The 25,514-nt window shown below is 49.0% G+C and overlaps 1 protein-coding gene across 1 annotated transcript in view; it reads right to left on the bottom strand.

Annotated features, from left to right (window-relative positions):
* sema6e (sema domain, transmembrane domain (TM), and cytoplasmic domain, (semaphorin) 6E) overlaps window positions 1-25,514 on the bottom strand; it is a 121,817-nt gene that overhangs the window by 11,475 nt on the left and 84,828 nt on the right. The window contains exons 10-21 of the mRNA XM_060065887.1: window positions 24,915-25,011; window positions 23,942-24,064; window positions 23,330-23,418; window positions 22,178-22,395; window positions 21,341-21,472; window positions 20,920-21,075; window positions 18,177-18,353; window positions 15,996-16,133; window positions 11,647-11,724; window positions 7,715-7,773; window positions 7,174-7,227; window positions 3,265-3,420 (exon numbers count right to left, since the gene is read on the bottom strand). Coding sequence (XP_059921870.1) covers window positions 3,265-3,420; window positions 7,174-7,227; window positions 7,715-7,773; window positions 11,647-11,724; window positions 15,996-16,133; window positions 18,177-18,353; window positions 20,920-21,075; window positions 21,341-21,472; window positions 22,178-22,395; window positions 23,330-23,418; window positions 23,942-24,064; window positions 24,915-25,011 — 1,477 coding nt within the window. The remainder of the gene's footprint in view (window positions 1-3,264; window positions 3,421-7,173; window positions 7,228-7,714; window positions 7,774-11,646; window positions 11,725-15,995; window positions 16,134-18,176; window positions 18,354-20,919; window positions 21,076-21,340; window positions 21,473-22,177; window positions 22,396-23,329; window positions 23,419-23,941; window positions 24,065-24,914; window positions 25,012-25,514) is intronic.

Below are 25,514 nucleotides of genomic sequence, written 5' to 3' on the forward strand. Positions count from 1 at the left end.
TTTGCATAAGTGCCATTACGCCATGCCTGTAAGTAATGGGACGCCAAATTGGCTTCCACCACTGAGTGAATTCATTCTATGAGTGGGGTTTGTGTTAAATTAGAGACGACTGATTGTTGCTAGCACTATGTGTGTGTGTGTGTGTTCGTCTCAGACAACTCTGACTTATAAATAGTTAAAAGAAAATGACCTGTGTAGTGTTTTGCGTCTCCCCTCCTCTGAGCTCAACCTTGGTCCCGTCAACGTCAGCATGCTAAATTATTAGAAAACGTTTCAGTCGTCGGCCTCCATTCAGCGCTTTAACTCGTTTTCCGTCCCAGCCCGTTGCTGAGCTCGCCAAATTCCCTGATTGGCCAACAGTCAGCGACAAAAGGTGGGAGCGACAGTAAGGGCGCTGCTGCTTTGATTGGCCAATGAACTCTGGAATACCCTTGGGCCCCCAGCGGGATAACACAGCGTCTCTAAATGTTCTCTGCCCGGAGACCGGGGGGGAATTATTCTAATATAAGCAAGCAGGGTGAGGAGGAAGGATCATGACGACTAGTGTGAGTGACGTGCGGCGTAGCCCGGGCTAATGTTTACATGGGAGCGGATGCAGCCCGCTGTCTCTCAAGATACTAAGTGGTATAAATAACCGCTGGGAGACAACGCGGCGCAATGCCCTCCACCGCTCCAAGGACACATTCCTCCTTCATGTGAGAGTTCAGGCCGAGTTCACCCTCTGTTCCTCCTGCAGTGTTTTAATGAGTTTTCAGAACGCTCTCCTCCTCCTCCCTCCCCACTATTATCGGGCTGTCTCCCCCGCGCTCCTCAGCTAAATTAGCTACGAGCGCTAGCTTTTGGGGGGGGTTAGGGGTGGTGGGGGGGGTGTTCTCCACGCTGATTCCTCGGCGCGTATAGACGGGGTGTGTGAAGATAAGGTCAATTGAGAATTTTGCCTTGGTCACAACCAAGGCAAATACGCAAGATGGTTTGGAAAGGGCTGGAAGCGTTGCCTTATGTACCAGCGTTTTGCTAACAAACAGTCCTGTATTTCCCAACCATGGGGGATGCGGCCTTGGTTCCCTGACAGACACAGCCCTGCTCTGACTTGACTGCTGGCATTTTTCTAAATAGCAATAGGTCAACAAGTTCCCAGGCCGGGAATCCAAAGCAGGGCCCCGATTGAATACAGAACTTCACAGTTAGTTTTAATATTCATGTACTCAGTTCTCTATTTAAACCCTTTTATGTCTATGCTGCATAAAAGGAAAACAAAGTTTTTGTTGTTGCCGCTTGTGATTTGTCTGTAAGGTGTGTTAAAAGGTTGAAAGTTTTATGGATATGAAAAATGTATTCTCCAGAGTGATAAATACATATTTTCTTTTTTCAAAACTCTTTCTAAGTCATTAAACATTTTTTAAATGCCTTTCAGAGTTGCAAGTTAGTAGCTCAGGGGATCAAGTTGTTATGCCCCTGTTTGCTCAAGGGCGCTATAACAGCACCGTGGCACCATTTACACAAATGATCATCTCCTTATGAAATGATCTGCGATCTAGTTCTGCTGAGTAAAGCAATGCTAAGCAGATGGGGACAGATGTAAAGATAATCAGAGAGAAGGGTGGAGAGAGAGAGAGAGAGAGAGAGAGAGAGAGAGAGAGAGAGAGAGAGAGAGGGATAAAGACAGACAGGGGGAGAGAGAATAATAGAGAGAGCAAGTGAATAGGCGGAAGGGAAAATGAGAAGCAATATATATATATATGCATAGAGAGAGAGAAAATCAGATAGTGAAAGAGAGACAGAGCCATGGAAAGCTGGAGAGCGACAGAGAGGGAGATGAAAAGAACAATGGGAAATGTTCATTGAAATGAACAACAATGTGGGAGTGCAGCCCTGTTTCTTGCCCAAACGCATCACCACGGTCCTCTGATCAAGCACCACCACCTCTAACAGATTGGGTCCACCGTGTTCCTAATAGATCCACATCCTCCCACCTGTCCTTCCACTGTCCCCCAGGAAGCCGTTTTATTTGTGGGGTTCAGATTTGATGATTTACATTTAAAGAGAGGATTGGCATGGTGACCGGAGACGAGGCAGCCATGGACGGTTGCTTTCTCCAGACTGATTGATGGAGTCTCTGGGACGGATTGCCATCTCACTAAAGGAGGCTGTGGACATTGGGGTTGTAACACAGAAACTTTCAGCTGCGCAGTCAAACACCCCAGATTATCCTGCCCCCTAGAATTTAGACTGTAGAAATGGACTGGTCTCTGTGGTGTTGAAATGTAAAGCTGTTGAACTCAAAGAGGGTCTGAGGGTGGTGTGTGAGATGTGACCTGGGTTCCACATGGTGAGGGTCTGTTGGGGGCTGAACTACACCAACCGGGCAGGGGGTCAGGGGGTTAGGGTTTTGTTTGGCCTTGGCACACAGTTTGATCTGAGGACTTTTGTTGGATCAAAACTGTTTAAATTAAATTTGAACTCCAATCGCAGTTCATGGTTCAAAACAAGAAAACTGCAATGTTGCATTTTGTGATGGTATTTCAGCAGGGTCATTTGTCTTTTTTTTTACCGCCATATATTAATCAGTATATGAAAATCATATTTGAACCATCAATAATCAATATCATGCCCCATCACATGAATAATGGACGGTGGGGGCAAAATCCATTAGCCAATCATTTAGCCATTTACTAAGAGACTACATCCAAATTGTTAAAAGGTTAGTCAACTAATCTAAGTCATACTCGGTCTAAGTCAGCCTAAAAGTACATTAAATAGTTTAGGCATGCATACATGAACAGTCAGCCATAAATGCAAGGCAACCCTGGGCATTTGCTGAAAATGTCTCCTTAAAAGTCATTTTCTGCAAGACTTTAAGCCATCCATCATAAATAATTGCAATAAAGAACATTTGTACTTGGGAAAGAAAAAAAGACATTTCTGAGAGATGGATGTGCAAAAAAATATTCCGGTGGTATTATAGCATTGGGTGTTTCAAAGTAAGAGCGTTCCATTTCAATATGCATGGGAAGCGGAATGCAGAGGGGTTGACTGATGCGCGTACGTGTTCTAGGATGCATGCTCCAAACAGGCCGATGTCTCACGGAGGGGAGACCTGGTTCTAACCTATATCCACGACCCCCAACGGGGGCCAACAGGCAGTTAGTAGTCATGGTTACGAGTGCACGGTTAACCACTCGGGACCCCCCCACCCCCCCCCCCAGTGCAATGCGTCGCAAGTCCGTTTAGTTCGGTTAGGAGAGATAACCCCGCCCCCCTTACCCTCCATCTCCACACTGATTGGCTCCGAGTCAGGTGACCCCTGTTGCCCTACGAGGGCAGGGCCATCGGGACCTGTGCCTCTTTCGGGGTCACCTGCCTCCTTTGGCAGTGCAGGCCCGCCATTGGTTGTGCTGGCGGTTGCGGGTGTGGTCTTCCCTGTGATTGTGGCGAAGGTGGGAGGAGGAGGTGAAGGAGGAGGAGGGAGGGAAGGGAAGGGAGGGTGAGAGGGTGAGTGGTTAGAGAGATGAGAAATGTGAATAGCCCACAGAATATGTTGGTCCCGTAAAGGTACGGCCTCCCAGAAGAGGAAGCTCAGAGGAAGAGCCCCCGATAGGACGCCAACATCACCCGTATGTTAATCGCTTCATATCAAGACCCCTGGGTAAGCCCCGCCCATTTCCTGTCAATGGACCAGATATGGAAATAGCAGTCCAATCAACGAAGAACTATTCTTTCGGAGCATGCTAATGGCACAGAATTTTTCTTGGTATATACACATATGTATATGGTGGTTATTGTTAATTTCCAAATGCTTAGACATTTTGTTAATTACTGAGTGATGTACTGGTTAAATGTGTGAAACACTAGTATTCAGTAGTAATTATGGGCATTTACCTGATGTACTAAACAGCAAGTCAGAGTGTTGCATCAAAGTACCAACATTAACCTTGCCATGCATATTATGTGTAGCAAAGCAAACCTTGCATGCTGAATACTAACCCTCCACTTACACCAGAAAGTCACTTTAACATGGAGAACACATTTCCCCTCGCTACATCAGAAAAATAAGAGGGCAATTATTGTCTGTACAAACCAAGCATTTCCAAAGCATTATCTACACCTGAAACGCCACTCACCAGACGTTAACACAGATAGATACTCTTGTTAACAATGCCCTCAACATACTAAAAAAAGCCCCCTCCAATTCCTTCCATAATCATTAAAAAATAAAGAAGCAGCAGCAAGTTCAGTATATCTTTTTTCCAACAAGCGGACACAAAAATAGACTAGACTAGTTTGCAGGTGGTTATTTGTCATTTAGCCAATCAGAAACCATTTAACCCCAGGGCTCCAGGCTCCAAATCCTAGCTCTGGTCTATTTGAATAAAACTCTGTAGGCCTACTCTGTGTGTACAACATACAAACACCACCCAGTTCTCCGGTACAAGATGGGCTCCACATCCACTGTCCTTTGAACTCCTACGCGGTGAAGCCACCCCACTGTCTCTCTGTCTCTCCCTCCTCCAATGGCATCGGAGACGAGCTGGAACCCTCCTCCTCCGCCCCCTCACTCACGCCTTTTAACAGACAAAACGCTCCTGGCTTGAGTCAAAGTGGACAACAGAATAAAACACATTGACCAAAGACCAAGGAGAAAAAGACAAAACAACTTAGGCTTTTTTTGATCTGCACATTTCAAGGACGAACCCGGAGCCGCCCTGCTGGGCGAGGGCTGGCTCCGCCGCTCACGTAATCACACGCCACATTTTGGACAACTAGACGGCAAGTCACTCGGAGTAGTTGTGGCTTTCATCCTCTGTCAAGTGCCCGTCCTTGAGATCTGGTGTGTGCGTGTGTGTGTGTAAGCACGTAGGCTAGCGATGCTGGCCAGCGCTCCTGAGCTAACAGGCCAGCCATGACGCTAACATACTGCAAAATGTCCGCCCAGCCAGGACCAGTGGGGGGGGGGGGGGGGGGGCTGTTCTCATGTGCCTGTACTCATTCTAGCCTCCCTGTGCCAGTTGACAGCTTTCGCTTTGAATAAGATGCCCTGTCAGAGCGCCATCTGTGCCAAGCAAATTAAAGCGGCACGCGAGGGAGCACCGGCGATGGCGTGCTGGACGCTAGCCCGAGGGCTGCGTTATTAGTTCCATTTTTCACAAAATGCTGCGATTGTGTGCGGCCAGGCGGCACACACTCGCTTACTGTTGAGAGAATTAGAACGGGAGACAAGGCCCGTTTCACAACAGAGAATGGTTTGATTTGGGCGCCGGACCCGTGGCCTTCTCTCCCTTTCTCCCCGTGTCGCTCTGCGTGGGCCCTGATTGGCTGGGGCATTGGGGTAAAGGAGGAACAAAGAGAGAGAGAGAGAGAGAGACGTGCCCCTGGGCTGTGGCGCAGGGAACCCTGTGCGTCGACAGCTTTGTTCTGCATATGGGCTGTGTTATTGTGTGGGAAAGCTGATAATTGATCTTCCCTGCGCACGGCTCCGAGGGCTTTTGTGAAATGCTGCTCGAAAAAACAACAACAACGGAAAAAAAACAACACCTCCCCGCCTCTCCCCACTGACAGAACCCCCCCCAAAAAAAGTTGAAATAAACAAAAAAACAAAGCAAACACAAAAGGCCCTTCGGTTCTGAGCTTCAAAAGGTGTGTACAACTGACGGCTGACGGGGGGGCCCCAAAGGGGTTAACCACCAGGGGGCGCTCATCAAAACCTCTTTGCTACCCTCTGGGTCCTCTTCCCTCAAGCAGGCAGACCGACTACAGCGTGCCCACAGATGCATTCTGGGAGGTTAGGTGTGGGGGTAAGCCTCTGGCAGACATACTTCTGTTCTCACACACACACACACACACACACACACACACACACACACACACACACACACACACACACACACACACACACACACACACAACACACACACACACACACACGAGCCACAGCAGCGAGAAGAGGGAGAGAGAGAGAAGGAGGAGAGAGAGAGAGAGAGAGAGAAGTGAGAGGGAGAGAAGAGAGAGAGAGATGAGAAGAGAGAAGAGAGAGAGAGAGAGAGATGAGAGAGAGGAGAGAGAGAGAGGGAGAGAGAGAGAGAGAGCGAGAGAGAGCGAAGAGAGAGAGAGAGCTGAAGAGAGCAAGTGAGTGAGAGATGGAGAAAGAGTCAGAGAGAGTGAGAGCGAGCGAGAGAGAGCACTGAATGGATGGATCTAGAGAGCCATAATGGCTGCCATCTCTTGGCGCTGATACTAATCACTGGCCTGGATATACCGCCATCATTAGCTCCCCAGTGACCCAATTTGTCCGGAGACGAACAGGCCTCGACTTTCAGTCATATAAGTCTTCAAAACTTTCTCTCTCCAGTGAGCCTAAGATGTGTGGTGTTAGTAAGTCACACTATTTGACTGGCGGCAGTTGGGCTGGCGTAAATCTCTTGTAGATAAAAAAACCGGCCGTGAAGTTAGCCCTCCTAAACCCGGGAGGCCCCAGTACCAGAGTGTTACCCAGAGTACCTACAGAGCAGCTACCAGTATCACCCAGGCAAAGAAAAAGATACACTCTCCATCTCCCGCTAGTCTTCATCAACAAAACATTATCGCAGACTTTTGGCACAAGACTCTTTGCTGTGTGAGAGAGCCCTCTCCCTGAGCCAGAAGAGCCAGAAGAGGCTGCACCATGTCCAATGGATGTGGTGTTGGGTGGTGTATGTTTGTTTGTGTGTGTGTGTGTGTGTGGGGGGGGGGGGGGGGGGGGGGTGAAGGGTAAAGGTAATGGGACGAGGCCGGGGGTGCTGGATCCAAGGTACGGGGAGTTAGGCGGCTCAGCGAGTGTAGCATCTTGGAGCACCCATGGAGAGAAGGATGCCGTTTCCAAACCAGCTGGATACTGGAGAGGAGGGTTACCAGCGCCAGAACCGAATGATCAGACACACACACATAGATACACGCTCCTGAGAAGATAACCTCCGATTTTGCAGCCCTGATGCAGCTCTTGGGGGGGGGGGGGAATCGAACCGGTGAGCGCACAGACCCCTGGAAGGCTTATCTAACGTGTTGGGGGAGCCCCGCTAGGTTCATAGGCTTGTTCCACCAGCTTTAGCCAGAACAGTTAAGGCTTAGGGTCCTCAGTGCTAACCGGGTAACCGGCCGGTTGTGAGGGGAGCTAGCTTGTTATCGAGTGGATCTACTGACCGTACGCCGAGTCCGCCGCCACCGTGTTCTGCTTGCGTGTCGTCGCCAGGACATCTGTGGGGGGGGGGGGGGGGGGGGAAGAAAAAGAAAAATGGATAAGCAAAATGATTTTCAACAGGGCCCCCTCACATACCCCTGAGTGGTACAGGCCTTATAGTAGCGGGCAGACACCCCAGATGCAGGGGGGCAGAGGACCGGGATGCAGAGCCATTAATAAACATATAGGGCCGAGCCGGAGCACAGCAGCACATGCCAGGTGATGTTCAGGAAGCAAACGAGCTTCCGAGACCTCGCTTTCCTTCAATTAGTCTCCGTGTGGGGACCGGGAATAACAAGGCGCCCGCAAAACGCTTTATCATGCCGACACCCACGCCCCAGACGTCTTTCTGCCTTTGAACGGCATCACACTGCACTACTTTATGGACAATGGCGGGGAAAACCTCGCTGCCACGATTGGTTAAAGAGATTAACGTTGGGGCTGACTGAGGAGGAGGCGGAGATAAATAGGAAAATAAAAAAAGATTGTCTTCTTAGGACGTACCGTGGCAGTTCTCAGGATACTGCGGCTGGCTGTTTTCCACGTCCTGTTCAAATCCGCCCCTAGAGAGAGAGAGGGAGAGACGTAGACAGAGAGATGTTGTTGGGGAATTTTCCTAAATACATTATGCATTTGACTACTTTATACCAACAGCATGTCATCGAGGTGAGAACACCGATGCCTTGCTGTAAATCGGAAGTGGGTGATTACGTCGATTCCCTTGAAATACAACCAAACGCGGAATACAGAACACCTACTCAATTCAGAAATCATAGACCTGGGGTCAAAAAATCACCAGGTTTGCGACTCGGGGTCTATGATTGCTGACTCGATCTCCATGAACGCTGACGACGGTAGTCTGTCGGCTCAGTGCATTAGACGTAGCCTCTGAGTAATGCACGGAGGGGCCATGTGGTGGGCAGGTGAGGGAAAGAGCCAGCAACCCATTAGTTCCAGTGCAGAACCTCCAGCCTGGTGATAAACCTCCCACCATGCAGCAGACGGCCGCCGGCACAATTAAAGAAATGTATTGGGGCCAGGAATAGACCTATCAGGAGCGGGCATGGGACACATCATGTGTCCGCACACGCATCAACACCCACGCCTTTCACAAGACAAACTCACTTATTGATATCGCACCGAGTGATGATAAAACATACAGACGCCAGAGCGATGAATAGTGTAATCGACACTTTTATAGACATGAACGCATACACCGGGAGAGAGTCACACATATGTGGCAGACAGATGTGTGTGTGGGGGTTTTAGTCTTGCATGTATCTGTAATCATGGTTGAGGGTGTGACTGTGTGAGTCTGTGTGTGCATCTTTTTGAGTTTAGTCTCTGTGTGCATGTGTATAGTCATGTTTATGTGTGTGGGTGTGTGCAGTCATCATCTGTATGTGTTTATGCGAGTATTCGTGGGTGTGGGTTTAGTTTATGTTTGTGTGTGTAGTAATCTGTGTGTGTCTTTGTGTTTGTGTACGTGTGTGTGTGTTTGAAGTCACCTGTGTGTGCGTAGTCATCTGTATGTGTGTGTGTGTGTGTGTGTGTGTGTGTGTTCATATGTGTTTGTGTGTGTGTGTGTGTATAGAGCAGGGAAGCAGCTAGATTGCCAGCGGAACCAGCTGGGGGGGGGGGGAGATGCAACTGGATGTGTTAAAGCAGCAGCTGGCGGGTTTAAAGGTGGATGCGCGTGTTTATCTCTGTGTATTTGTGTTTGTTTGTGCATATTTATGCGTACGTGTGTTTGTGTACTAAACAAGACTTCTCATACATTTAATGACACACCATGGTTTGTCGTATGATATTTCACCACGTATTTCAGCATTTATACAATTAATTACACATAAAGCCTAAACACATTGCATAGGAAACATGCTCGCTGCAACAGCACTGCACATGTAAGACATTATCATCTTTGGCATTGTTATGATTTCTTCCATTGAATTGCTCCTTGTTGCTTTAATTCCCCCAACACTCTGTAACTGTGCATTTTGGAGATTAATAAAATATGGTTCTGTGAAATAAAATGCCTTGTGCATGGTAAATAGAGAGCTTTTAATAATTAATGCCGGCCACTCAAAACCCATTCATATATGCAACATCAGCTGGTCGACGCTAGCTAGGAGTGACTTGCTCATGAGCACTTTACCAAGACGGAGACTTGGTAAAGTGAACCAGCAACCCGTCAAATGCAAGGCATTCCTGTGGGGACCTGTGAAGTGACCAGCTCCACCACTCCACACAGACGTTCCCAACACAGAGGTCCATACCCCCACACCCCAGCCTGTCTCTGCCAGGCCTGAGAGGACCGGTTTGGACTTTTCTTCTGGTTCAGTGATGTTCCGAGCGGCTGAGCTGCCTGCAAAACATCCCTATCACACATGACCACAGCCGCCCCTGACATCGGCGCAGACATCGCTTTTCGAAACATGTTTGATGCTATACCCCATTCGTACACACACACACCCAGACACACAGAAACACAGCTGGGAATCCAGAATATACAAGACAGATATATCCACATTCACGCACAGCCATTTGATTAAACATTGGAAAAAAACCTACGCGATAACATTCGTATTCAAGAATTTACAAGAAGCGAATATGGACACACATAAACAACGTACACCTTTGGGAGAACCAGACAGATGGGCACGCATGTATCTCATTACACCATGTCTACACATTGTTTACACTTGAAATCACGGGATTCATATGCTAGCATGCACACTTAGAGAACCTTGAGACACACACACACACACACACGCGCACACGCACACACGCACACACGCACACACAATCCCCACCAGGGCCTGTCAGAGAGAGGGTATGGGAAACAATATGTCTGTCTGGCTGCTTGTGGGTGCTCCGTGCCACTGCGGAGGCCCACTGCAGGCCGTCAAACTAACTCACTCTTCCCTGTCTGTCTGAGGCCGGGTCAGTGTGATGTCACCGGGCAGAGGGCAGCAGCAGCCTTCACTTCACTTTACAGTTATTCATGGATTTTTCTTTCGTCGCCTTTTCTTTTTTTTTTTCTCTTACAACTCATCAATGTCAAGAAATCTGCCTTGGTGGCGGCGGTCTCCGAGGTGATGTTCAGCCGGAGAGACGGGCTTTGAGAATCTGCAGTCGACCAGAGATGAGTGAAGTGGCCTCTGTACAACTCTTTTTAACATCCGAGGGTTTCGTCCCACACAATCCTATTACGCTAACTCTCCCTCTGTCCACTGCTGGAACAGGGCGGGGGGGGCCAATCGTTAACCACCGCCGACATGTGCTCGGCAGTCTATAGGAGGGGGAAGTGAATGGGCACGGGAGAGGTGAGAAGAAAGAGGGAACTTGTTATGCAAACAGAAAGAAGAAACAAAGAGCTAAAGAAAGAAGAACAAAGGGATAGAATGAGATAGAGGATGGATGTGATGCATTCACAGAGGTGTATTGATTGGGCTTTTGCCTTCTCGCGTACTCGCACACACACACCCACTACGAGGAACAGGGCTATGGATTCAAGTGCACACACAGACACGCACGCGCACGCACACGCACACACACACACACACACACACACACACACACACACACACACAAGGAACGTGGTCAAATTGATTCAAGTAAGACAAGGCTGCTTCTTTCCATCTTGTTTTCTGGCACAACGGAGAAAAGAACAAGACATTATTGACAATAAACCCTCCTCCAGACCCACCACTAATCCACCACCAACCCCCACCTCTAAACCCTACCCTACCCACTAATCTACCACTAAACACTACACCACTAAACCTTCACCAATAACACACTCAAAATCGTAGCCACAGAACTAAACAAACCAAAACCCCATTCAATCACAGAACTTAACCCATCACTTACCCAAATAAGTACCACAGAACTAAACCCATCACTAACCCCACTTACCACAGAAGAAAACCTATCACTAACCCCACTTACCACAGAAGCAAACCCCCCGTTCAGACACTGACTAATTAGACATGCATGTGCGCGCTCGCAACTCATGTCCAAAGAAGATGGATGCTGGGTGGCTGATCTCTGGTCGGGGGGGGGGGGGGGGGGGGGGGGGGGGAGAGCTGCTTTAGCACTGTGTTCTCATGGAGATCCCGGGCTCTGTATTCATCATGTAGACATGGCGGCCGGGCCCGGCTCCGGATTGGCTATCGATTCCTTGGAGCGAGGAACACTCACCTCGTCCGTCAGACGCCGCGACTCAATCAGACCGCCGTTTTTTCTTGGATATGAATTGTTCTCTGAGCGCTTTTGAATAGTAGGCCCATATTACACGGAGCCAAGGTTGATTTTGCCCTTGAATTTTCCATTAGAAACGAACAGTGCGCGCGGACGAGGTTTGCTGGGTAATTCTATTAGCTGTCATATTTCCATTAGCAGGAGTGCATGGGTGGACGTGTGTGCAAACGTACTTGATTCCAGGGGAGACGGTGGCGCAGCTGTCCGACCTCAGCCACACACAGTAGGGGTCTCGGGAGGAGAGACAGCTCCTGCAAAACACACACAGGAAGGGCGACAGTCCGTCAGAAAGTCAGACGGGGGGGGGGCGTTCGTCCAGCCAGTCGGTATGAATGTAAGTAACGCTGTCTGACGGTAAGACGGTAAGTCAGACCAACCTGAGACTCTTCCATGAGACAGACATATACAAAACCAGGCTAAGTGCTGTCAGCAGTGTCTGTGTGTGTGTGTGTGTGTGTGTGTGTGTGTGTGTGTGTTTAGTGAGCAGATGCTAGCCGGCGGGGGGAGAGAGACAATGCTAGCGACCTAACCGTCGAGGGAGGTAGGGAGGGAGCACTGCGGCGGGCCTTTGCCACGACCGCAGAAGGCGTGACGAAGCGCCCCGTTTTCTCTCTGTGGGCAGACGGGTACGTCGGATCTTTGGATGAGGAGTGCCTGTGACACACTGCCATACCTCTGCCTGCCGAGTGACGCAGGAAGCATTCACATTAAATCACCCTCAGTCAGACGGATACAGAGAGTTGTAGAAATTCATTGTCTCTGAATGGATATTAATATATTATAATATATTATTATTATATTAATACCTAAATCCCATAATAACGAAAGGTATCCACAAATATTAAAATACTTCTAAAAATAATTGTTATCCTTAAGTATGAAACTGATTTAAAACGGGAAACACAGTTTTACATGCTTATTACGATATAAGTATTGAAAAAGAGATTGACAAAATTGTACAGCCATGAAATTATCACATTGAACATCAAAAACTATAAGGTTGAAATATTTTTCCAGTGCATTTCAAATGACCATAATGCAGTTTTACGAGATATAACTTTTCCATCTATCAAACATATGAAGGTATTTTGGCACGGCCTTCTCAGGCCCGTTCATATCATCTTACAGACATAACCTGTCAAATGCTTGGCTCTGGACACCTTCTAAAGCTGTGTCCTGCAGGGTTCTGGAACCCGGTACTGGCAGACAGAACTATACTGACACATCAGTGGGAGGCTGGCCTTCCCGCTGGCCCACTCGGAGATATGCGCTTTAGAACACTAGGAAAAACAACTGCTTTAGCTTTGTTTGTGTGTGTGTGTGTGTGTGTGTGTGTGCGGGTTGGGTGTGTGAGAGAGGGGCTCCAAAAGCCCTGGGCCGTAACTTGCCGTTGTCACATCAGCAACATGTTGGGCATAGCATGGCGCCAAAAATTATGGGATATCAAATAACCCATTTCTAGTTCATTAAGTGAGAGGATGGCTTGAGGATTGCAGACAGCCCCGGGATTAGTCAGACACCCAGACAGGCAGCCAAGGAGCGCTGAGGATAACCACAGTAGATAAGACAGGATTTCATGGTGTTGTCATGGTGAAAGTAGCCGGATAGCATCGCCAAGGAGACCTAAGGATAGGAGTCGTATAGAAGTAGCTCAACTGTCAACAGATTGAGAAAGGATAGATATCAAAATACAATTCCAGTATTCTAAGAGGGTATGAAATCCCTCGCTGATGAGGGGCGCCGGGCTTAAGCAATATCTTCTTTCGGCGCCTGAATGCATTCATCAAAATTCTCACTTCCCACAGAGTTGTGCAAAACACTGCGCTTTCTGAAACATTATATCGATAGCGGTGCCTCAAGTAGAAAAAATATAATTAAAAAAAATAAGCTTTCGCTCTCGAAGCTACAGCTGAGGTCCCTCAAATCGTGGCCCCGGGGCCAAATGTGGCACATGGAAAACTTTCATCTGGCACAGAACCCTCTTCAATATCAAAGATAGTACTTTTGGTTCCTTTCACGAAAACAGATGTATGCATGAAAATAGAGAAGGTACAATCGATGAATAAGCAGAATAAGCAGCCCCCTTTTAGCACATAGCCCGCTGTTTGAAAGTGCCGTGTGTAGGCAGCCTCATGCCATTTACTCTGATGATGGCACTGCCGCGTTTAGCTAGCGACCATTAAGACACAGCATTAGCTGCTCGGGGTTGTAGCTCATTGTACTCCGCACTGAATAATTGGCCCCTTGTATTTTTCTTAGCTGGTTCACAAAATGTAACAGCCTCTCGTTGTCATCACAAAATCTGTTTTGCTAAAAGCGAAAGCCTGTTCTCAGTGTGTGCCCTTTGTTGGTAAACAGAACACCCTACCCTAAAAGGTGTTTCACCTTTTACCAGGAACACTGAGGTTCTCTTGTGGCTGTCCACAAACGTCCCACGCCGGTGCAGTTTCATGTCTGTCTCTTGTTACAATGACCAATAAATTAAAAGGGAGTTTAACTAACGCTTGGTTCTCCGACTAGCACTCTCCTCTCGTGAAATAAGTCACTTTTACAGTGGCGATATGCCAAGTCAACTCTTCATTACTGTTCTATTTATAGATCTTACACTATCAGAATGAGGCGCGGGCAAAGAAACATTCAATGTAAATGAGAAAACCAACCAAAGTAACACACATGACTAACATAACGTAAATGGGCAGTGTGTCAGAGAGTGGCATTTAGCGCTGAGGTTGAACTGAATACCGTCAAACTAAAACCGTGAAACCGTCTTTTAGGATTTAGTATTTCGAATCCAATAGACATGATATTGATATTTTCATGATATTTCATGAAACTATCAAATTTCAAATCGATTTTCCTCACAAAGAAGACAGTTGGACTGGCACAATGTTTTGGGTAAATATTTCTCTGCTCATTTCGTAATAAAAAAGAGTTTTTTGAGTAATGGGTCAATCTGGCCGCCACAGGTTTGATTCAGCGTGTCAAGAGATGTAAGAGGCCCTACGTCTGTCCTGCAGTAGTCTGGTGTCAGGGAACAGGAGGGAATACGATGAGGTCTGCTGGGAGAAGCATGCCAGAGGGGAGAGAGAGGGAGGGGAGAGGGGGGGGGTTGTCTGAGATGAATCACAGACTTGCTGACCCCCGGGGTTACAGTAAGGTCCTCTGAAAGGAGCGCGCTAGGGTAGGGAGAGCGAGCTTGAGGTAGAACAGAGAGGCAGAGAGAGGGGGAGAGGGGGAGAGGGAGAGAGAGAGAGAGAGAGAGAGAGAGAGAGATGATGTGAGACAGAGCGAGAGAAAGATGGTGAGAGACAGAGCGAGATAGAGGGAGAGAGAGGAATGGAGGATTGATTGGAGAGGTGGACAAGGCAGATCTCTCTTTGGACTGTTAAGGATTGAGGGGGAGAAGAGAGGAAATACACCGGTTGACACCTGACCCTCCCTCCACCTCCTCCCGAATGAGGACCACCTCAACCCCGATGAGGGCCCCTAATCCGTGGCTGAGGTGGGCCCCAGCCCTGACTATACCCACACGTGGTAAAATATTGTTAATATGATAAAGTATTATGGGTTGTTTTCTCATAACCCTTACTCTGTCTTACATTTCACCCCAGCTCCCTCTGGCTCCCTCTCCCCAACCCTCTCCTCTGCTCGCTCGACAACTTGAGAAAACAAGAGCGCCACCAGCGCTGGCTCTCAGCCAATCAGCTGCTTCCAATTTGCATGTAAAAGTCTGTTGAGTGGTTCTGGAGGCCTTGACAATGGGGGCTTAGCATGCGATGGGGGCGTATAGATTCCCCTGTGAGATGGATGATTAATCCGTTCCCTTCGTTGAGATGGGGTTCGGGGAAGGGGGGGGGGGGGCTTTTGGCGATGAGAGTTTGACCGAAAAAGGGGTGAGCGGGGTGAACATTCCTCAATGCACCGAAAATAGAACATGACGCCAGCGAGCGAGTCCATTAGCTATCGCTTAAAACCGTACCGAGGCTGGGGAGACAAAGCGCTTTGCTCTCTGCTACAGATGGTAACTTCATTTGCTGTCCACAGTTTCATTTGAATTCCATTGTTTTTAGATTTGTCATGGACGATTATAACATGGAAATGTCTAATAATCAAGACCAATTCCATAACCATGGAAACAAATCAACCTTACCTCCAAAAAGAACTAACGAATTTGAAAAGTACCGTCATCAGTGCCTACTCGAACCAACTGTCGAATGTGATATATATATCAAAGAATACTTCAATAGCCTGCATTAACTTAAATATCCTGAAAATAAGGAGTGATTCTAAAAACCCAAATCCCAGGATATTCATTGGTAAAAAAAACATTCACATTCCATCCATCCACCTAGCCATTCTGTTTGTTAGCGCAAAACATAGTGGCCAAAAGCAACAACAACAAGAAACCAGAGCGAGAACACCCAGCGAGCCGCCTCGACCACACACCAGGTATTCTCATCTGCGTGGTAGAGGCTGCTCAGCCTGTGAATTTCTCCTCAGTGGTGTTATTGATAATACTCACGTCTTGCAGGTGCTGTACTCTGAGCAGCGGCTGAGCGGCACGCGGATGACACAGCTGGAGAACGCCACAAACATGGCGTGGTTGTCCCGGTCCAACTCCAGGCCCAGTACCCTCCGGTCCTCCCCACGCACGTTACACCTGGCGACAGACCACCACACACATGTCACACCTAGCGACCCGTTACACCTAGCAACACGTTTCACACAGCAACAAAACACATGCTACACCTAATAGCACGTTACACCTAGCCAAGCGTTACACTGACGAACCAACCAAACACATGGCTTACACCTAGCCAAGCGTAACATCTAGCCAAGCGATACGCCTAGCAATATGTTCTAGCAACTAAATACATGTTAAATACACCTAGTAATACAATACATGTCCGACCTGGCAACACGGTACACCTAGCGGCAACACAGTAAACATGTTACACCCAGCCCAAACGTTACACCAAGCGACACCTCACAAGTTAAACCTAGCAACACGTGAAACCCAGCAACACAGCATACGTTATACCTTAAAACATGTTATGTTTAGCAATACATTACACCGGGGGTTAAATTATAAAAAAATATATAAAAAACAAGTTACTTTATAGTATGTTCTCAGTAATTATTTTGTGGGCCATAGATCAACTCGTGATGGGCCGGGTGTGGCCCGCGGGCCGCCTATTGGGGACCATCGCACGACACAATGCAACATGTTACCTGAGCAACACAAAGCACATAGCGCATAGCGCCACACGCTACAGCCAGCAGCGTAAACCTTCACACACGGCCATGGTTCAGGCTGAGGGCGGTTCTGTTTCATCTGCTCGGTTGAGTTACATCATATTAAACGGGATGAACAGCAACTGGCTATCAGAGTGGGAGGACAATATGTTAAGCAGACGGTTCTGCCTGAACCGAGGTGGATGAGTTCACCGAGATAAGACTTAACAGGCTGTGGTCGAGAAAACAAAACGACAGTGAGGCACTGGCCCCTCAGGCGGGACGGGGCCTGGCGGGTTGACTACGCAGCACACCGGCCAGGAGTGTGTGTGTGTGTGTGTGTGTGTATGTGTGTGTGCGTGTTGGGTGTGTGTGTGTGTGTATATGTCAGTGAGTGAGTGAGTGAGTGAGAGGGAGAGAGACACACACATAGACACATGGGGGTAAGTATGTGTAAATGTATGTGTATCTGTGTGGTTTCATATCTCTGTCCATGCGTCTCTGTGTACACATGGCTGTGTGGGCATTGAGACAACACCAGAGAATGGGTTTCCAACACGGATCCCCAACACCAACAAAGGCACCACAACCGACCAAAACCGGCCATCGCCTAGAAACAAGGAACTCTAAAGGCCGATTTAGGGTCGTTTTAGACGCAGAGACGTAAGCACGTAATTTACACAAGGGACTTGTTTTAGACAAGTTTTGATTTACGGTTCCTTTAAGGTTCCTTAAGGATTGCGCGTGTTGCAAGGGGATTCTCCGCCAGAACAGTAGGGGGAGCAACGAACGAATCTGTGGGCGTGGAAGTGGAAATCGCTGGCTTGTTTATATTTATGCACTTCCAGTATTTTCGACGAGAGTAGCAGTAGCTAAGTTTAGGTTAGCGGTCTTTTTCCACACTCTGAACGATGTTAAGGTTGCTGTAAAACCGGAAATGTGAGACTCCTGAAAGGATGTGGTTAGCTGGCCAATCACAGTCTTTGCGAGCTGCGTAGGGCCGTAGTGTTTTAGTCGCATAGTCAGGAATTTTGGGCGACGCACTTAAGCACGTAAGGGGGGATATTTTACCGCGCAAGGGGGGGTTATGTATCTTACGTGCTTACGCGTTACGTCTAAAACAGAGCATATATCGGCCTTAAGAGGGAACCAATCGTGAGCGAAAGTGCATTGAAAATGTCCTCATGGCGTCGCCACCAGCATCGTGTCCACCTGCCCTTATAAGCTCTCCACAGGGCAACGTCTGAACACAATCAATGTGCCGAAAACTACGTCCTCATGTCTGAGGGAAAGGGGCAAGTCGGCACTCACACTTGCTAGCTTTTGAGCTCGGAAGGAGTGGTGGACTTGTTGCGACACGTGCAGTGATGCACCTCCCATCGCTCCCAAGAATGCCCCCCCCCCCCCCCCCCTCCGCATGCAAACACCGACCACTGGATGAACGCGGCGCTGGATTGGCCCCGGTTACCTCTCTGGGTTGTAGACGTCGATGTCCTCCAGCAGGGCGGTGCTGAAGGAGGCGTTGGAGCCCTGGGTGCTGGCCAGGATCTTCAGCAGCCGCCCGTTCTCCGAACCCAGGTACACCACCGTGTGGTTCTTGTAGGGCCCGGCCGAGGTGTCCACCGTGATCTGGGTCAGCTTGAACCTGGAGAGAGAGAGAGAGAGAGAGAGAGAGAGAGAGAGAGAGAGAGAGAGAGAGAGAGAGAGAGAGAGAGAGAGAGAGAGAGAGAGAGAGAGATAATGAGAGACAGAGACAGAGAGAGAGAGAGAGAGAGAGAGAGAGAGAGAGAAGGGGGGTTGAGCTTAGCGGCGGTACATCTGGAAAAGTCGGTGTAAAACGGGGTCCATGAAGAAGCAGTGCAAATCAAGATCTTTACAGACACACCAGAGCTTTTAAATCCTGATATATTTGATCCAGTATGAAGAAAAGCAAACAGTGTTTGTTGTGAACTCTCTCCATCGCTCCATCCATCAATCATCCCTCTCATCCTTAAGACACCCATTGCTTGATCACCCAGCCTCCAAAGAGCCTCATCCATCCATGCATTCCTTCATCCATCCATCTATCAATTCACCCAAAGCCAAACCCCCCCCCCCCACCTTCCCCTCTGCACTTCCATAAATCTCTGCAGTCAAGAGAGTTTTCCGAGTTCACAGCGATCCTTCTGCTTCTCATTTGGTCTCGGTGACAGCCAAGCAAGTAGTGTGACCGATCTGAGAAAGATTTCCCTCCACCACTGCATTAAAGGGATCCACACGCGGCCCCCAGAGCCCTCCTCTTGTTCTTTGCACCAAAGCACAGGTAGACTTTTTTTTTTTTTTTCTATTCACAATGCTGAGAAGTTTCCGGTTTTATTCACTCTATAGTGACTTCAACTTGTACATACCTAGATATATATATATATATATTATTTTTATATCCCCTATTATATTATGCAGCATATTCCTCTCTGCCTGTGCCCTGTGCGTTCTATCTCCTCCGACAGCTGAGATTTCCCCTCTGGGATCAATAAAGGAGAAGCGTCTTATCTATCTATCCACCCCACCCCGTATCAGCTCCTCCACCTCCACCACCACCACCACCACCACCACCACCACCACCACCACCACCACCAGCAGCAGCAGCAGCCCAGCTGGCTGTTTACCCACAATAACTACACAGCCACGCTATGGCGCGCCCGCTTGTCACCGCGGCGTGATGCGCCACTCCTGGTTGGATCTCGTTTATTTTGCACCTCTCCGAGGAGCGGGGGAGCCAGATGTGTTGTCTCGGCACCAGATGTGAGCTGACACACACGCGCACGCTCGCACACACATATACATAGACATAGACATACACACACACACACACACACTCAACATGCACTTCCACAACTGGGATGACAGTCTGGCGTGACTTTAGTTGGGGCGGGCGGGGGCTGGGGGGGGAGTGAGTGAGTGATTGAGCGAGAGACAGAGAGAAAGAGAATGTGTGTGTCTGTGTGTGGTGTTGGTCTCTTTGGTGTGTATACAGGTTATTTTTTGGGGGATATGAATGTGTGTATGGTTCTTGTGTGTAAGTCATCTATGCAGATGTTGATGCTGGGTGCATGTAGTGCACAGGGAACTGCTTTCTGTGCGTGTGTTTGTGCGCTTGTGTGCGAGCGCTTGTGTGCGAGCGCGTGTGTGCGTGTTTGCATGGGTGTGTGTATACGTGTCTGTGCGCCATCTGCATGTGTGCGTGTGTGTGTGTGTGTGTGTGTCAACACCCATCTTATCTGCCACTAGCTGTTTTTCAAAAGACACACACATCCACTGTGTGTGTCTGTGTGTGTGTGTGTGTACAGAGTTTGAGAGAACCTCCTGTGGATTGACTCAGACCCGGTGGGAGAGCTCTTTGATGTGGGCAGCAATCGAACCCGTTCTCCCGTGCAGAATAAATCTAATTGGTTTTAATGAGGGACAGGGTGCTGTTCTTCCATCCGAGTTCACTCGTCGATATCCGCCGCACTGCATGCTGGGAAGGAACACGCTACGGGGGCAGCTTTGTGTGGCTGGCCGATAATGGAACAGAAGTGCACAAATACGGCAACAAGCAGCCACGAGGGAAACAATCAATGTGTTTTTGCCGTTGAAGGATACATAATTGCATTGCCGCTCTCGATGAGGGAGGTCAAGCACGCTGCGCCCCGCCGCCCCACCGTTGGCCTTGATTAGGTTTTGATTAATCGGCGACCTTTCCAGCCCGGCCCAAATTGAGGAGCGGAAGCAAAAGCCACGTCTGTGTGTCTGCACGACAGGTACAAGCAGTCCTCACTTTACCTCACTTTGTCCCAGGGAGCGCCTGGTCACCGTGTTGGTCTAAAATGCATGTTATGTCCGTGTAAAGTCTACCCACCGACGACACGAGGGTCAGTGGAAGTGTCCACCCAAGGATTAGGCCGTAAAGATCCAGGTCTAGTCTACCGGTTGGTACGATACACAATGGCGGAGGCCACAGGGGAGTTGATCGATACTTCATCAAGTTGGACACTCCCACCTGTGATGTCCCCAGTTGGTAGAGCTTTTAAATGGCTTGGAATCACTGGGGTAAAACATCAGCTCTTTAATTGGGGACTGTAACCGGAAACCTAGGAAGCAGTGGCACTCCTGGTTAAGCACTGGCATACACCCTGTGTTCTTTGGGTTAAGAAAAAAAGCGCAATAGGGTCCCTTTAAGTCTCCGTCCGTACCTGCTGGTGGTGCGCGTGAAGTAGGGCTGGTCGTTGACCGAGGGCACGGCCTCGTCCATCAGCGGGTAGGACTTGATGAAGGTCAGCGTCTCGTCCGGGAAGGTGGTGGACGACTTGTAGGTGGAGGCGGAGCCGTCGGCCGCACAGCAGCCCGGCCTGCGGGCGCGTGGCGGAGGAAGAGACAGTGATGGATATACATAAGCAAATAGGAAAGGCACCTGAGACATCTGGCTGAGCTTTAGTTCAGAAGCAGAGCGGGGAGGCTGAGGACAGCTGCTTTGTTCTCAGTCTCTGTGAAAAGCACGACAAGTAAAACGACTGCAGCAGCCTCGGCGCAGATGTGGATTCCATTGTGAGCGACAGATGAACACGTTCTTGGAAACACGTCTCGGTGGAGCCGTTTAGAAAGGCCTCGCATTACCTTGGTTTGGGGACCTGCTCCTCGGGCACGGGGCTCCAGGCCGACTCGCTGTTGCGCTGCTCTTTGAATTTGCCGTTAAAAGCCTTTTCAATGTCGTCCATGTAGAAGGCACACACCGCTGAGCCTGTGATGCTGGGAACACGCAGAGACACAACATGAACAATTAAAGGAAGTATAAATGCCCCGTTGAATGTTCTAGAGAACCATTAACCACTACTAAGCAGTAGTGGTAGTATTACCACATTTTCTTAAAAAGCGATGCTTTGTAGGAGCAAAGGCAACTTGCTCAAGGTCAGCACACATCGGGGACTTTTCAAGACCAATGGTTTGACACCACAGCCCTGGCCCTAACCCAATCGACCACTACTTCTACTACTGTTTGAAGTCCTTGCAGAGGCACAGCAGTCTTTTATCCTAAGAAAATGTAGTATTGATCATTTCTCTCCTATCTCGATGTACATTTCATTTTAAGATACACCCCATGCACTTTAAGGAGCAGGTAGGGGTTGAGGCATATGGCCCAAGGTCAGACTGCAGACGATGTGTGTGTGTGTGTGTGTGTGTGTGTGTGTGTGTGTGTGTGTGTGTGTGTGTGTGTGTGTGCGCGCGCGTGTGTGTGTGTGTATGTATGTATGTATGTGTGTATGCATGTGTGTATGCATGAATAAACAAATCCCTAGCAACTTGTACAGATTTGTATTGTAAGTATTGTATCTTGAACGTATGTATGCATAGATGTATATATGTATGCATGTATATATATGTATACACGTGTATATGTACATATGTATGTGTGCGTGTGCATGTGTGTGGCAGGGGGGGGTAGCACCAACCAACCTGTTGGCCTGGGTGGTGAAGACCCCGAGCACGGCGGGCCGGTGGTTGATCTGCAGCACGTTGGTGAGAGACTGCAGCACGTCGAAGTAGAAGAAGGAGTCCCCCGGCACGGAGCAGTTGAGCCGCGCCTTCAGGAAGGAGGTCCAGTAGCGCTCCAGCACGCGCGGGGACCCGCCGTTGTCGTTCTTGCAGACCCGGGCGACGCGTGAGAACACCACCTGGGGGTGGGGGGGACGACGACGACACACCTTAGGGTAGAGTTATGGTATGGCATCGACGCAACGCAAGGGGGTTCAGGGCGCCGATACGTGCGCCTCCCAAAAATTGGAACCTTGCGTCGAGGTGACGGCAGCAGCGAGGGCCGTGATTGGTCCGCTAACGTAAACCCGAAGTTACCCCGACGCAGAACCAAAACTGGTTCACCACTTTGTCGAAGCGACTGCGCGTTCATTGCGTTGTGTCAACGTCAAACCATAACTAAGCCATCAGTCCTGCCTTTGTATACGTCACCGACGTCCATGCCCCTTGGACCCTATCTGTGCAGTGAGTTTGCAAACAGCATTTCTTTATGCTGTAATTCTGAGAACCAGTATGATACTACACATCGTACTTCTTTTATGATGTGTAATGGCACATTACAGTTAAACAGGAACTGCTGCAGTCGGCTATTCCCTGATATTAAGATTATTACTATTATATTATTTATTATTACTTCTCCATATATCACAGCACATGATTGGCCTAACTTAAAAAGTTGCACCAATGATTCTCGGTATCGGAACGATGGAGAATAAACATTCTGGACCCATGACTCTTTTATTATCACCAAATAGCCAAACATGACGGTTCCCCTTTGGCTTGTATAATGAAGGCGTAGGTGACAAATAAAAAGCTTAAACTAATAAGATGAGGACGATAAAGTGTTAAAGTGCCCAGAGTCCAGAGTACTGTAAACCCAATGCTGATGGGTGAAAATCACTCATCCCTCCTTAACACAGCGTTTTTCTTACGACGCAATAATCTAGCTTTGACTCTCCAAAGTGCAAATTGTTCAATAACACATCCAAGAGCCTCGGTCCTTCTGCCCGGGCGCTCTGTGAGGAATCAACGGCGCCGACTGGGGCTGACATAGTGGCAGGACACGCGCCTCACCTTTCCCAGGGTGGTGTACTCCACCGCGATCTCGCTGAAGAAGAAGTACACGTAGTTCCCGTACTCGATGGCGTGTAGGAAGTGGGGCTCTGGGGGGAGGAGGAGGGAGGTGTGGAGGACAGGAGAGGAGAATGTTCAACAGTGACACTGAGGCTGCGGCGCTGACGGCTGCTGATTTGTATTCCTCGCCACGCCGTGGAGTGGAAACACCCGGGGGAGACAGCGAGCTAGCAAGTCACCGCCCCCCCCCCCCCCCCCCCCCCCCCCTCCCCCCCTCCTCCCCGCTGCGGCTGCCCTCCCCCCCACTGCTAGCCACCCTCCACCCCTCTCCCCTCTCCCCCCCCCCCCCCCCCCCCCCCCACGGAGAACACAAAGGTTTCTGTTTGAAGAGGTAGGAATGAACTGAACTGTAGGGACAATGCGTTCTTGTCCTTGTGACTGAATACTTCCACAGGAAAAATACAAATAACACAAGAAAACTTTCCTTTCCGGGCACAACAAACAGCGATAAAGGAAGCCTTAGTTGATAAGGTTCAGCGGGTCAGCACAAAAAAAAGCACACCCCAGAAGAGGCAGTTTAAATAAGTAATACAGCTTGTCGGACCGCCTCACCTCTCAGCCACTTGGAGTCGTACTTGACGGTTCGCAGGACGGGCCTGCTCTCCCCCAGACTGCGATAGATCACCGCGTCGCTTGCCAGGAAGTCCGTCATGGTGCGCGAGTAGAAGTCGCCGCCTGGCAGGGCAGAAAGCAACCCATCAATCAAGACGCTGTTCACAGAAACTAAGACAACCCTGGGCAGGCTTATTTTTAACTCTCAGGTAACTTTCATTGCCCTTTAGAAGAAAGTGGAAGAGCACAGATGCGAACGTGACACCCTCTTGAAGCCCGCCCCTGTGTGTACTGAGAGTAAATGTCACAGGAACGTCAGCGGATCTGGGACGGCTTTTGAGGGTCCGTCTGTCGTACATCCCAGACTGTGATCCCACTGGCCACTAGAAACCAGGCCCAGATGCACTTGGTGAAGAAAGGACATATCTCCTAATCAGAGGAGATGGCTGCTGATCTTATTAGGAGAGGCTGACAATGTTCCAGACAATCGATTACCGTCCCATGAAACTATTGAACAAGTTGAGGTCTGCTGTCCTCTTCCAGTTTTGCATAACTCATCAGTGGTGGGGGCAGTACACACACACACACACACACACACACACACACACACACACACACACACACACACACACACACACACACACACACACACACACACACACACACACACACACACACACACTTTGATATAATCAAATTTAGTCTAGTCTAGTTTGCAGACATCTTACCCAAAACTATTTTGAGAATTATTTGAGATACTTGTCATTAATGAGGGCACCTTCTTTCGGGGATTCTTCGAGGTAGACTGCGGTCATTAGAGTTTGAACCCAGACCCTTCCAGCTGAACCAAAACCACCCTAACCACTTGTCTATCCGAGCCCACATCCGCTAACTTAAATACATACAATAAGCAAAACATAAGGAGGGAGATGTAGATGAGGCCCTGTGAGGGTCCTGAATCACCCTGGAGGACCTACCAGCGAACCAGGCCCACGTTTGACTGGCGGACTCGAAGGGCAGCGCGCCTGGCGCCCAGGCATCTCCTCCCCGTCCTGCTCCAGCGTGGCCATCTGAGGTCAGACAGGGGGAGACATTTACGAAGCCATATACCAAGAGATTTACGCAAAACGCCCGGCAACAAACGCTGAAATAAAAAACAAAAGCCCCACCCGTTGTAAACACAAGTCTCCTAAAAGCAATCATGGCCGTGTTTTACTGCGAGATGACGCGTGATCACCCGCTAGGTCACTGTCACGGCCCCCCCGAAAACTTTGGCCCGCCTCAAAACACACGCCGAGCACATTTTATGCTGTTGGGTTTACTGAAGAAGAAAAAAAATAAAAATATGCGTGCCGAATCAATCTCCCGGTAATGAAGGCCCACACATGAGTCATAAAGATTAGTTTATTTGATGTGTGATGTACGGCGGCTGTAAGAAAGGTTGTGGGCGAGGCCTGGATGGCCGGGCTGTCAGGTTGGCAAGGGACGAGATATCTGCTGCCCACAGATATTAAGCTGCTATTTTCTGACCTGCTGTTTAAAAAGGTTGTAAACCCCGGCTACAGCAAGAAAA

This window comes from Gadus macrocephalus, chromosome 11 (assembly GCF_031168955.1).
Source record: "Gadus macrocephalus chromosome 11, ASM3116895v1".
In the NCBI taxonomy this organism is placed as follows: Eukaryota; Metazoa; Chordata; class Actinopteri; order Gadiformes; family Gadidae; genus Gadus; species Gadus macrocephalus.